General features: G+C 37.8%; 1 protein-coding gene across 1 annotated transcript; it reads right to left on the bottom strand.

Annotated features, from left to right (window-relative positions):
• Positions 1-1707: 1707 nt before the first annotated feature.
• LOC110911779 (DNA-directed RNA polymerase V subunit 1) lies at positions 1708-14517 on the bottom strand. The gene is made up of 19 exons (XM_022156429.2): positions 14368-14517; positions 12648-12738; positions 12409-12535; positions 12195-12310; positions 11828-11881; positions 11528-11698; positions 11202-11360; positions 10493-10645; positions 8207-9931; positions 7909-8084; positions 7552-7621; positions 7221-7345; positions 6550-6692; positions 6189-6463; positions 5792-5965; positions 5550-5690; positions 3072-4984; positions 2532-2646; positions 1708-2455 (listed from the first exon to the last, which is right to left on the bottom strand). The coding sequence occupies exons 2-19, from the start codon at positions 12726-12728 to the stop codon at positions 1922-1924; spliced, it is 6252 nt and encodes a 2083-aa protein (XP_022012121.1). The 5' UTR covers positions 12729-12738; positions 14368-14517; the 3' UTR covers positions 1708-1921.
• Between the last annotated feature and the right edge of the window lie 203 nt (positions 14518-14720).

Below are 14720 nucleotides of genomic sequence, written 5' to 3' on the forward strand. Positions count from 1 at the left end.
GTTTTTGCACATAAATTGATTCTTGATTATTGAGAAGAAGTGGACCAGTGGTAACTTTTGCAACTTGATCCGGGTGGTTTAGTGTAATTTAGCAGTATAATAGATTTATTTAATGTGATATACAAGTTTGACCTACAAGATATGACAAGTTTAAACATTTGAGCTCATTATGAAAGTTGAATGATTTTTACTTTACTTAAAATGCTTCAGTAGATTTGAAAGCACCTAATAAACTTGATTAGTGTTACATGAATAATGTGATTGTGTACTTCAAAATAATGTTAATAATGAAATGATCACGAATTTATGCAGGACATGATCATGTATCTGGCAATCAAACTATTTTTTTAAAATAAAATTATAATAATAGTAATAAAATCAACTTGTATATAGTTATCTCAAAAGATAATTGAAATTTTGTTTGCTTTTAAAAAGTGTCTGATGAAGTCTTAAAAGTTGTGCGAACATTGTTATAAGGAAGAAACTAAGACTAAAGGGAGTGGGGCATTCTTTTGAGAGGGCGTCTTCTGACACGTGACGCCACGTCAGATTAGAGGATTTTGGGCAAAAAAGGGGAGTGGAGCAACTTGGGGTGGCTTGGGTAGGGGGAGTTGGCAACGGATATATTAAAAGAAAAGGGTTGGGCGTTCTGTGGGAGACGCCAAGGAGGGGAACGCCGATGGGGGGCGGTGTGTTGGGCATCTTGGGGCGGCTTGGGTAGGGGGAGACGCCCCACTCCCCATAGTCTAAATAGAGGTTCACATCACCACATGGGACACCATCACATTATAGTATAGTGGCATCTTAGTGGTGGGATAAGAGACTATTAGGTCTTGAATTCAATTCCCACAAGGGTGGTCCGTTAGTAATCCAAATTTGTCGTTAAAAAAACCATCACTACACAGGATATGTCATGTACAAACTCATGGACCTTTAGTTTCAACCTATTTTAGGGGTTTTTTTTATGTTAGTGTAATGACTATAATAAATATAAAAAACTATATGCATATACATATACAACCATCATAAAAACATAATTTATGGTTAATTTTTGAACTTTACACTACTTTAAAGTTTTCTGTACTACCAACCCTCTAGTTCCATTTTCAAAAGTAAATGATCTCTAGATCAAGTGGTGAAAGAGTTGCATTTCTCTTGAGAGATGTAGGTTCAAATCCCACTTGGTGCAGAGTGAGGCACTGGTGGGTAATGATAAGACTGGGGGAAACCTGGGTTCGATCCTTGAGCCAAACGAATTTTACCGGTAATTTCATCGTCATGCTTACCCGGAATTGGTGGTGGACTCAGGTTACTCTCGGAATACTCCGTTTGGTCCAGTGATTGCCCTGAGAGTACTCGAGATTGATTCAGTTGGTCGTTAAAAAAACCTTTCATGTTGAAAAGTGAAAACTAAACTCAGATGGTTTAAACTTCAAAGAGATGTTTTATATGCAACAATCTATGTAACTAAAATCTACTAGCAAATACAGATTTATAAGTATTTTTTAATATAGAAATGGATTTATAGTGTTTGCAAAATATGTAATCCAAATAAACAAATTGGAGTCCTGAAATGGTAAGTAACCCGGTTAAATCAAACTTGTAAAAGAAAATTTTGAAATCCAGTTCAGTTGGCCGATTCAACGGCTCAAATGCACATAACTGAATTGGTTATGTAGCCGGGAACCGGTAGACGGACCAGTCCAGTTCTGAGAAGGGTGGAATTAGCATAACAGCTTTTATACATCACAAACGTTCCCTTGATCATTAACCAATCATTGGTGTGCTTGTCTTTTTACGATAAAAAAGAGTTGATCAAGAAAGAACACAACCACATGCACTACACTAATAATCCAGTTCTATCTACTGCTATTCATAACAGATTGCAAAATAATATTCAACCTCCTGTTTCAAATCAAATTCAAGAACCCCACCCCGACTTTTTTGTACTACCACCATCTCCCGCCTGGTTCCACCCGGTTGCAGCTGCCCCGCCCTCCTCGGGTGCTGTGCTAGCTTCCTTTTTCCACCCTTGGTTCCACCCAGTTGCAGACGCCCCACCTTCCTCTGTTGCTGTGCTGGTCTCCTTTTTCCATCCCGTTGCTGGCGCCCCACCGTCATCAGCCGCCTGATTCGCATCACGCTTCCAACCAGACTGCTTCCAACCAGACTGAGTACTAGCGGTTCCAGCATCATCAGCCGCCACATTGGAGTCCCGATTCCATCCTGTACGAGACCGTGGGGTCCGGGGGGTCCCAGCTTCATCTCTATTCATAGGAGGACGAGGCTGAGGCTTTTTGAAAAAATACTTAGAGATGAACTCGTCCACTTTATCCGGATATTTTCCCCTTACAAAATTCTCAAGGCATTTTCGGTATGAGAAATCTTCTTTACGTCCATCCGTTGAAACCACAAAAAAGCAACGGCTATCTTGGAATTCTGTGTGTTTCGAGATCTGCAAATTTAGTAATTGTGAAAAATTAATAAATGAATGTATACAAGTGTAGAAAACACAAAAGGTGGCAAGTTACCATGATAAATTTAATTCCAGTGCCAGCCTTTTGAGCCTTCTCGGGATGGTGAGCGAAGACATTATCAAGAATGTAAGTTTGGTCATCAGCAGGTATAGGATCCCCATCATTGTACCTTCACAAAGTCAGAGTTTAGAGAATTAATGTTACATAACTTCATTTTGAAAAAGAAACTTGCATTCAGCAAAAAAAAAAAAAAGGCAGCGAAAATACTTGGTGCAGGTCAAAACAGAATTAGGTTGACCCACAAACATTTCTTCGTCCTTTTTTAAGTTGTTAGCATGCATAATATAGTTATAAGAGATTCCTAAAACTTACTTTTGATTCTTTTTTCTTTTTTTTTTGCTTACAGCGGTGTGGGTGATTAAAAGCAATCAAACTTTTATAATAAAAGGACTAAGGAGGTTTCTATGCACTAGACCGGTTTCTTTTTTAGTTCAATCCTATAGCTTAACCCATTTGACCCGTCAATACATAAACATGACCTGAACCGACCCACATAATAAGAAACAATAATAGATAATGCAATATAGAGATTACCCAGTTTGGTTAAGGTTAAGGATTCGTCTAATTGATTGCATAATGGGCTCAATGTCAGACAAAATCTCTTGTTCATCCGGGTTGAACAAGTCCAGGCGTTGTCTTGTTGCAGTGAATGGTACACCACCTGATCTTGGACCATCATTTGGTCCTCCAACCGGTCTAGCCGGGCGGTCTCTTTTCGGACCCCAACCTTCCTTCTTCTTCCATCCACCACCCTGGTCACCTTTTTGTTCAACCTTCCGGTTCCAGCCCCATGAACCTGGTTTTTGTTCACCATCTTCGTGTCCCTTTTCAGTTGACCCATCAGTCCCGGAAACTTGGTCCTTTTTCTGACCCCAACCACCTTGTGTATCAGTCCCAGAAACTTGGTCCTTTTTCTGACCCCAACCACCTTGTGAATCAGTCTTTTCTTCCAGCTTTTTGCTCCAGTCAGACCCCTCTGTTTTGTTTTCTGACTCACTGGCTGCTTCTACACCCTTATTCCAACTAGGTGTATTGGTTTTCTGTATACCCCATGAAGACGATGACCCACCCGCTGCATTCCATGAATCTTTCTTGCCCCATTGACCATCATTTGGTCCAGTTTGATCCACAGGTTCACTTGACTTGCTATTCCATCCAGGTCCATCTGATTTGACGACCTTTTGACCCCATGTACCTGCTCCAGAGCTCTTATTAGTGTCGGTTTCACTTTTCTTCCCGCCCCATCCAGGTTCATCCGCAGGGACCACTTTTTTACCCCAACCTGATCCCGAGTCCTCGATGACGACCTTTTGACCCCACATACCCGATCCGGAGCTCTTATCGGTTTCACTTTTCTTCCCGCCCCATCCAGGTTCATCCGCAGTAACCTCTTTTTGGCCCCAACCTGATCCCGAGTCCTTTTCAGTGATGGCCTTTTGACCCCACGTACCTGCTCCAGAGCTCTTATTGGTGTCGGTTTGACTTTTCTTCTTGCCCCAGCCAGGTTCATCTGCAGTGACCGCCTTTTGTCCCCAACCCGATCCCGAGTCCTCTGTGATAACCTTTTGACCCCATGAACCAGCTCCGGAGTTCTTATTAGTGTTGAAATCACTTTTCTTCCCACCCCATCCAGATTCATCTTCAGCGACCGATTTTTGACCCCAACCTGATCCCAAGCCCGTCTCAGTAAAGACCTTCTGACCCCACGAACCTGATCCGGAGTTCTTGTTAGTGTCGGTTTCATTTTTCTTCCCGCCCCATCCCGGTTCATCTGCAGCGACCACTTTTTGCCCCCAACTTGATCCCGAGCCCTTCTCGGTGTTGTTCCGACTACTATTTCCTCCCCATCCGGGTCCATCCCCTTCGTTTTGACTTTTCTTTGCACCCCATGCATGTTCATCCCCTTTCGACACCTTATGACCCCAACCACCTGAATCTTTTTCAGTTTGATTGTCACTCTTTGCACCCCATCCAGATTGATTATCATCCTTTTTCCCCAAAGAACCCCATGATCCAGATGGTTCAACGTCGTTCTGAGATTTTGTTGCTCCCCAGCCCGAAGATCCAATCTGCTGACCTTGGTCAGATTTTGCTTCTCCCCAACCACCACCAGTTGTCGGTGTATTCTTCATAGCATCTCCCCAACCACCACCAGTTGTTGGTGTAGTCTTAATAGCAGCTCCCCAGCCACCACTAGATGTCCCATCTTCTGGAACAGGACCTGTTCCCCAACCTGATGGTTCGACTCCAACATCAAGATTTAAACCATCTTCAAAAACCGGTTTGGCTAACCCAGAATCTATCTCAGGGGAACCGGTTTCCATGATTTCCATGTCAAAGCTGTCCACTTCACCACCTAAACAGCCGCTATCAGCTTCCTCAGAACCACCCCCGACCATGTGAAGGAAGTTGTACACATCAATACCATCTTTCTGGTTCAGTTCAACCTAAAAAAACATGAATTATATTAGTGAAAGTCGTTATGTGATAATTCAATAAATCATAGTCGAATATTCAGTTTTATATGCACATTAGATAAGAATAAGGTAAAATAACTCTGCACTTTAAAAATACACGGTTATGATTGAATGATGTCAATGCGTTAAGCAGTAGGTAACCCAGACACTAGAAGAAACTGAATATAATCAGATAATCATTTTCAGAACTATAGGTTGTAATCTCAACCCATTTACTTAGATTCAGATTGTTTTCGTCTCTAATGGGTAAAAAAACTGGATTAAAGGAAAACGATTCCAACGGGTTACAAGTTGGAAAAAACTTGACTAGGTATTTTTTTTAAACTGAACCTGACCCGGAGCGTTTCAACTCGTAACAAATTTTCCTATATGACCCTTGGTGTTATATGTGCGATGTGCTCCAATGCGCACATTTTAATAACCAAGATTTGACCCGGAATTCAAAATGTACATCCAATTCCAAACACGTCATACTGTTGGCCAAACCATGTAAAATTCTAAAAAAAGCGTATAAACCATGAAATCAAATACGAACCTCTCTTGTGTCCCAGAGAATATCAAACCGAGATCCTGTGCCGACAGCTACAGGTTTCCCCCAAGAACAAGCACCCACAATGCTAGACAATGAATCAGCATGGCACTTCTCAGCTGCCTTTTCAAAACACCTTTTTGGTGTCTGAAAAAAGTCAAAAGGTAACCAAATTAGGAATGTTGAAATCACATACAAAGTCAACATAAAGGACTTGTTATAGAGTATGTATAAAGTCAACGCCTTACATATACTGTAGCTTCTGAAAATGGTACTTGGAAGTTAAGCGTCTTATTGAGTGCCTTTATTCCTGCTACATTGAAGCCAACTAAAAATCCTGCACACGTCATGCTACTTGCCAACAGAAGCAGGTGCTCTTTCAGCATCCCTTTGGTAACCATCGACACTGATGTCGAGAGACGCTACAAAATAAGAAAAAATAGGTGGCTTTTCAGAAAAAAAATATATATACATAATCTTAGAATTGTTGAATCAAAGTAAGTGGCACAGATCATCGTTTGTTAAAAATCAGTATATGCACATTAAACGGAATTATAAAAAGCCCAAAAATGTTATAGAACTTTTTTCTTACAAGGAAAATTGACAGAAATAACAAATATGCATTTTTGTTTCTAATTTAATCACCTGAACTGCTTGCTCAAAAGCACAAGCTATGCCAAGAAGATGTTCTACTTGTTTAATTGCATAAGGAATAGAGCGTGTTGTGTCAATCAAATGGAGTACTGGAAGGCATGCATCCATAACGGTCCTCCATGCATCACCATTTTTCTTCACAGCTTCTTTCTCGAGAACAACATCAATAGCCAGGTCACCTTTCTGATCCTTTTTTGGATTTTTTATCCACACCGTTGTTTCAGGACTTATCCAGGTTATATTGGCTTCTTTGACCCGGGGATCACCTATGTAATAACAAATTGTTCATAAACCGGGTCAACCTTTAGTTAAAATTGTTTTGAAATTAACAAGCATCAATAAAGAAAAATACCTTTTATAATTGAATTTAGAAGCACGGGGCAAACCGCGTTGGCAAAAATGTGTGCAGTCTTCTCTAAATGGATATCGGGTCTGTCTTCCCAAAAGAACTTCAAGCATGGGGTCCACTTTGATGCCTGCTGAAATGAGCATTCACTGCAAAACAATAACCAAAGACATTACTTTAAGGTAGCGTTCGTTTCATGGAATGGAATAAAATGAAATTAGAAAGTTTTTCTTTGTAAAATTGATCTTGGTTGAGGGAGGGAGGAATTTAAATCCTTCACTCTAATGAAATTTGTGACTATTTCAACATTCCTTAGAAATCCTTCACTCTAATGAAGGAATGGAATGGAATGATGAAATAGTCACAAATTTCATTGATTAAAGAAATTCATTGGATTTCAAATTCCTCCCTCCCCAAACCAAGATCAATTTTACAAAGAAAAGCTTCCCAATTCCATTCCATTCCATTCCATGAAACGAACGCTACCTAAGTCTAATGAAAAATTAATGCATTCGGTGAACAATTATATCATTAAAACAAATAAGTATAGGAGTTGATTGAAATTAAAGCATAGATATGCCGTATTCCTATAAAAGCATAGATATGCAGTTTTATTAATTTTAGAAGGCGTTAAGTTCAAACAGAAGAAGTAAAAAACAATATGCCGTATTAAATACCTGCAGGATATAGCTATTTTCTTGAATAACTGGCCGACTTTTTTCTTCTTCCGGAAGGAGTTCAAGGTGTCTTCACATTTTGTAAGAACCTCTTCCATGCTAATATTTGATTCCTCCAGCAGTTTCTGCTCAATTGTAAAAAAGGGATGATAACGAGAAAACAAATGCAGACAAAATATGCTCAAAATTAACTTGTAAAACCAATAAATTAAACTCAGTAAAGTTCTTGCAATGTTGATCGTTATTATTAATTACAAATACTATTATCATTATTGTAGATATATATATATATATATATATATATATATATATAGAGAGAGAGAGAGAGAACCTTGTTCAAATGAACGTGGCCAACAAGCCCAGCATCAGTTTCAGTACTATCTAATGTTACTTGCTGATATCTGTAGGTAAAAAACATCAAGAATTAATGAGTTATCAAAGCATTAGCAAACTGTAAAATTACAAAAATAATCAAATTGCTTTATCAAATTTCTTTAAGTAAATCGTCTAACAGTTCAACCCATTAGAGATAAAACATAACCCAAATTGAAGCACTTATAACTAACGTGTATTGCCTCTAGAATAAACCACATTAACTTCAGAAAGAATTAAGTACACTATACTTCAATTTATATTTATATTAATACGAAAAAATCGAGTAGGAAACAGTAAGGAGTAAGAAGAATACTCTATCAGAAATTCCACAGCTACGTCCTTGAGGCTGACTCTTCGCAGATGATTTTTAACCTTATATGCTGCCTTCTCACGGCAATATTCCTCCCCACAATCACAATCATTCAGATACAGTACAACTCGACGATCATTAAGAACATTCTTGAAATTCACTCCACATTGCAGAATCTCCTAAACAACACAACCAGATAAAGATCAAATTATATTAGGCATGCAGTTAACAACTAGAAGTAAATGAGTCAAAGTTTTCACCTCAGATAGCATTAAATTAATTAAAAGTAAAACAAAATTACCTTCATCATATTCCATGAATTGTTACTGCTTGGAGACGAATCAAGAACCGCCTTGTATGCAGGGTTTGACATGGCGGTTGCAGCCAATACTCCCACGGGTTCACCAGCAGCAAACAAGTTTTTCGTCAGTGCCCCATACTCAAATTGAATAATTGAGTTGCTACAAACATTTCTAACGGTTCCATCATAGCAGATGACGACATCTCTGAGGATAGCCATTGAGTTTTTAAAAAGAATACCAGGTTCAGTCAACCCTCTAGAAGACCGGATCATGACTTCTCTACTAGCAATTGAATGAACCATTTCTTGGTAAGGATCCAGCCCATGAAACAGACCGCTTCTAATAAGCCCAAATTCCTCATACGGGTATTTTTTGGGAAATGGATAATTTCCAACGAAATGAGAAGACAAATCTTCAGCCAAAGTTCTTGAATATAATCGCCCCCTTTCGTAGATCTGTAAGCCCAAAAACCCGATTTGTTGAACGATTCTTGTAAGAGCTGAGTCACTCTTCGGATCTATTAAATCACCCATGGATGAAAATCTTAAAATAAATTCTGAAACAGGAGTTTTACAGGCCCGAAGATGTTTCTCCAACTGCATATCTATCACCTCATTGTAGTTAGACCGCAAGTGATATAACAAAGACGATAATTCTTGCAGCTGGTCTTCTATTTCTCTTACAAGATCCTTCGGAATGATAAAGTCCTCCAAACTCAAATTAAAGCCTTCATCGCATAAATTCTCCATCAGCATTGGCTGTAAGGAGTTGAAAAGCTTCAAAACTTCATTCGGGCCTTTGCTAAAGAAGATCGAGCTGATTATCTCATTGACGATTGACTGCATCGCGTCCCGACTGTAATCCAGCTTTAGTATCTTGCTATCCTTGATCACGAATTTATCACTCAAGCAATCAAACCCACGAGGTAGAGAAGTCTCCAGTAGCTCCAAAACCGTCCACAGCGGGCCACTATCACAAGCCTTTAACATCGAAGGTTTAGGCAGTGGATTTGATGTGTAAAGTGCCAGCTGTTGAACTTGAGCTTTTGTAAAAAAATATTTCTTGAACATTGTTTTGAGAGACAAGACGGAATCGGTGCCAAGCTGGAGGTTCACGTTCCCACTGTGGGAGCTAAGAAGCTGTTTTTCAACAGCAAATAACTCCATGACTTCCGCTTTAGCTTCGGGAGACTGTGGGTAGAATATGTGAATACAGTCACCATCGAAATCGGCACTCAGGGGCCCGCAGATAAGGGGGTTGATTTTGAACGTGTGATCGTCATGAATATAGACCGACAGTGCTTGTAAAGAATGCTTGTGGGTCGTTGGGGGCCTGTTGATAAATATGAGATCACCGTCCATGATTTTACGGTGTACGACCTGGCCCGGTTTCAAAAACGTATGACCTTTCGACCCTTCTCGAAGTGAATACGTGGTGTGGCCGTCTATGTAGGTTAAGCAGAGCTTGTCATCAACTAACTTTTGAAGAAACTTCATGTTGTGCTCTGTGACCCGTTCTTCAAAAGTTATCCTTTGAGCTATCTCAAATGGAATGCCGATCTCGCCCACACCTTTATACGGGTCACCCGTTATGACACTGCGGGAAGAAAACCCGGACCCTTTACTGATGAATAGAGTTTTCATCTTCTCAAGCCATGCCTTTGTAGAAGACGAATCGGTTGCTGTACGTGCAATCGCGTAGCGTGTATTTCTGTCAGGGGAGGCCTGGAAAAATTAAAAGTACCATGTAAGAAACAGATACAAAGAACAAGGTTGCACTGAAATAGAAAGAAAAAAGATGGTAAAAACCAGTGCTAATTAATGGTTAAACCTCCTATCTTTAACTAAATAAGTGTGATAAAACTTAACAGAATCAGTAAGAGCCATTGTTATCATATTAAGAATGCAATATTTGTGAACATGAAAAAAAATGTTGACAGCATGTGAACTTCAGTTAATAAATGGGTAGATTCTGGTTATTTTTACTTCTTATGAATCAGTTGGTTAAAAAAGCTAGAAAAAGAAAACGGGTCAACATGGGTCAAAAGGGTCACCGGACACTATACCTATTTAATAAAAAAACACAATATTTTGGGTCAACCTGGCCTGACACTCTGACCCGTACCAAAAGTTGCCAATTTTGACCCAGACACAATGTGACCCGTTGCATCATGAGAAAATTTAAGAGGAAGTGGGATGAACCCATGAACAAAAGGCAAGAGTAAGAGAAGTAAAAAATATAATCAACATATATTTGATAAAAAAGAACATCTGGAAGAAAAGAACCTTAGCACCCCTGGATTGCAGATACTGGGCGACGGCTAATTGCAAATCATTAACCTCAACTTCTAGAGACTCAAAATTCGGCGTTCCCGATCTCGAGCTCTTTATAATCTCCACTTGCCTCAAAACTTTCTTAAGCATTGGCATTGAAATGTCCTGAATAACATCACAAAATAGCGTTGCATATTACGTTGAATTTAAATTCATTATATATTTATGCGAACAATGAAGTTTCAGAAGAAATTAGAGATTACTCGACTTTTTGTAATGCATGTGAACTTCAATTAATATCTATTACGAATGTTGAAAGGAGGTTGAATAAATTATTTCTGGTTTCACATAATTATATTATATTTAGAATTTGTTGAATCGTATTCTAAATGTAGTATTAGATAGCAAACCTTTTCTGAAGCTAAAAGTGCATGTTACTATGTTAAAAGTGAATTTCAGTTACTGGCTTAATTCCGTCCCTTGTGTCTATTTTAAATAAAAACTGTACTGGGGACATACTTTTCAATTAAAGAAGAAAATTCTAGCACAGAAACAACAAGAAAAACTAGACAGTTTTATCCATCAAAAAATTATCATATGATAGAAGATGGCCCAATTTGGTCAAAAAATAAAAAAGACAATCTGACGATGATAGTTTACATAAATTACTTAACAGTATTGTAAAGATAACAATAGAATCACTAGAAGAAAGTCAACTAACCGATGATGTAACGGTGATTCCATCAGAGACATCGGGAGTAGACAAACAATTTGGAGGGACAGGAAGATGTTGCATGATATACCCTTCTTGGAAAAAACACCCTCTCCCAGCTAGCTTCTTTTTAGTTGCCTCAGGTATTTTCTTTAGAATTTTCAGCACCTGGCATATTTTTAAAAAGAATTTAATTGAAATGATTATTACAACTTGATGGGATAGTCACCTTCATTGATTCAACAAAACCTTACTATACTTCTGATTCTTTTATCATTCACGGTCAAAATAGTAAATAAATAACTTTTTACAGGTTGAGTAGTTTTAATTACTACCTCAGACGGAAGTAATGGCCGAGTAGTTCCGTCACCGCCATAACGGTATCCATATCGATCTAGAAAATCCCAGAAACGGTCACTAACTCTTGTTCTCGAAGGAAGTTTCAGCTCCAAGAAACATGCACCATCTTTTTTCTGGTTTTCATGGACAGTAACTTGTGCAGATTCCTATATAAACAAGGGAAAAAGATAAGCAAATAAATCAACTTTCACCAAGATCATTACTAATTATCAAGTGAAATGTAAGCCTAAATTTTTATATTATCAAAAATTTTGAAGTTTGATATAGAATTTTACCTCACAGCAAAAGGCAAAAGCTCTTTCGAGCACACCAGCATTCTTGGACTGCAACTGAAAGTACAAACAAACATAGAAAAAATGATTATTAAGATATTAAGACATGTATCAATATGCATCTCTTCTAATCTTCTTTTAGAAAAAACAAGCTAAAACAAGAAAAGTAAGGATTATAATTTGTGAAAGTGTCTGTTCATAAATAGGTTAGTTTTATTGCCTTCACAATAAGCAAGAACATCATGAGTAAACAAGAAAATAAGTCATTCACTTAAAAAAGGTTGTCATTTATGTTCCCTTGGATACCAATTTATTGAAGAAAATCTGTCATCCGAGAACAGACACTAAAGAAGATAAAAAAAACATGTACCCTTTTATTCTTGAACTTCAAGCACTTGAGGCATATTAAACTCAATATGCGCTTCAACTCACTGATATGCGACGGGTGATATATTGGAATGGGCAACTCAATGTACCCAAAATGCCCTGAAATGCGAAAGACAAACAGAAGTTAAGAATAAATTCGTAACAGATAACTAGTTCACCAAAGTTTTAAAAATAATTTATGATAAAATGTAACACACCTTCACATTTCCCTGTTTCAGCTGCACCACATGATTCGCATTTACCAACTTCAAGTGGCAGTCCAAGAAACGGATTTGATAGTTGACTCGCATGGCTAATGGGGCAGTCACTAATGGAGGCCAAGCACTACTCGAGATTTCATGTGCATGCATCAAACACAATAGGTTGTCAGACTAAAAGATTAACAATTTTTAAACATTATTTCAAACAAGAGGGTGAAATAAAATAGAAAACTAACAATTTCTTGACGAGTGGCCAAAGAAAAACTAATTCCAGTTATCTTCCCCTCTAAAGTAGGGGGTGGTGAATTTTCTTCCATCGATCAAAACCTGTTTCATTATAAAAATAAACTATGTCAGAGTCCAAAATCCTAACTACTGATCATTAAGAATTTATACATTTGCAGCCTATATGATGTTTAACAGATAACACAAGGCAAAACTGGCATCTTTAATTCCTTATAAGATGATTATTTAGAAGAATCACCAACATTACCCTTATCAAGATCTCTTGCATGTAGTTTCTAATTAAGCACATTATATGCTAAACCCAAAAGGTTGAAGTATGAAAGAAGAAGAATCCCAAGAAACACAAGCATGTAGTATAAAATCAAGCAAGTGCAGGGTAACAGAAACAAATCAAACCACAAGGTGCAGTAAATCACTAAATATCCATTTAACATGCCATAAACATGAGGGCAAATAGCAGCATACTTTCACTTACATAATAGACAAAAACAATTCTCAAAATAGACAAAAACCTTACAGTTTCAGCTACCAAATAGACAACAACGTAAACCGAAACAACATCAACGGTCGATCAACACATTTCAGCTAATAAACCAGCTGATAACATACATGCATTTATGTACAAAGAAAAACCTGCAAATTCTACGTGCACTTCAAACAATAAACGAAAGAGAACAAAAATATCTAACTCACCATTTCACACGCCATAAAAATAAGGACAAATTGCAACAAATAGCAACATACTTTCACTTCATCACAAACTTAGGCCACTCAACTTTACAAATCATACTAAAACCATCTTACATTACAGTATATCTAAACTTAAATATCAAAAATTAGAAAGAAAGTGACATCGCGCTCTTAACAAACCAGCAACACAGTATCTTGACCTAGAAAATAAACCAGGATATGTAAACAAACATTCAAACAAGTAGAGAACAAAATCATAAACACATATAGCAAAACCATACAGTTTCAGACTTTCAGCTACTAAATAAACAAAAACATAAACCGAAACAACCATCAACAGTCGATCAACACATTTAAGCTTAAAAAACAGCCGCTAACACACATGCATTCATGTACAAAGAAAAACCTGCAGATTCTATGAACACTCAAACAGATAAACGAATGAGAACAAAAATATCTAACTCTCCATTTCACATGCCATTAAAATGAGGGCAAATTGTGACAAATAGCAACACACTTTCACTTCATCACAAACTTAGGTCACAGAACTTCACAAATCATACTAAAACCATCATACATTACACTATTTCTAAACCTAACTGTCAAAATTAGAAAGTAAGTGAAATCACACTCTTAACAAACCAACAACACAGTATTTTGACCTAGAAAATAAACCAGAATACGTACACAATCGTTCAAAACAAACATTCAAACAAAATAAGCAAAATTATAACAACAGATAGCAAAACCGTACAGTTTCAGCTACTAAACAAAGAAAAACACAAACCAAAACAACAATAACAGTCGATCAACACATTTAACCTAAAAAACCAGCCGATTACACACATGCATTCATGAACGAAAAAAACGTGCAAATTCTACGGGTATTTCGTACAAATAGACGAAATAGAACGAAAATATCGTCAGAAGAACGGCTTTTTTCGAATGAAAACCCTAATTTGAGCGAAATGTTGGTGCAAAATGTGCATAAGTGTTCGATAAAGTGCAATCGGAAGATACCTTTAGCGATCGATGGTGAAATTGAGGAGAGAGAGAGTGAGGGTTTTGCAGGCGTTTTGGGGGAGAGTGTGTGTGTGTGTGTCAGTGTGTGTGAGAGTGATGCCTGATAAATGAGAAAAGAGAAAAATGATTCCCTCTTGTATTGTGTTGTGGACTTGTGGCATATGATGAAAATGCAACAAGTAAAATAAATTATAAATTCAAAATTAATAATAAAATATTTTGAATTTTCTTTTTTACATTAGAACTCCTTACTCATGTCCGTGGTGTGTCGTTTGAAGGTTGAAGTGACGGAATTACTCTTGAAGATGTGTTAGTTTTGTACACATGAATGAAGGCGTGAGGGTGAGAAT

The sequence above is a fragment of the Helianthus annuus genome, chromosome 15 (genome assembly GCF_002127325.2).
Source record: "Helianthus annuus cultivar XRQ/B chromosome 15, HanXRQr2.0-SUNRISE, whole genome shotgun sequence".
NCBI lineage: Eukaryota > Viridiplantae > Streptophyta > Magnoliopsida > Asterales > Asteraceae > Helianthus > Helianthus annuus.

What these genes read in the sequence shown, in the direction of transcription:
- LOC110911779 (XM_022156429.2), bottom strand. Translation starts at nt 12,728, where the DNA reads ATGGAAGAAAATTCACCACCCCCTACTTTAGAGGGGAAGATAACTGGA. An exon ending in TTTCAGAAGCTACAGTATAT is followed by an intron (nt 5,691 to 5,791) that starts GTAAGGCGTTGA and finishes GACTTTTTTCAG; the next exon opens with ACACCAAAAAGGTGTTTTGA. An exon ending in CTTAACCTTAACCAAACTGG is followed by an intron (nt 2,647 to 3,071) that starts GTAATCTCTATA and finishes GACTTTGTGAAG; the next exon opens with GTACAATGATGGGGATCCTA.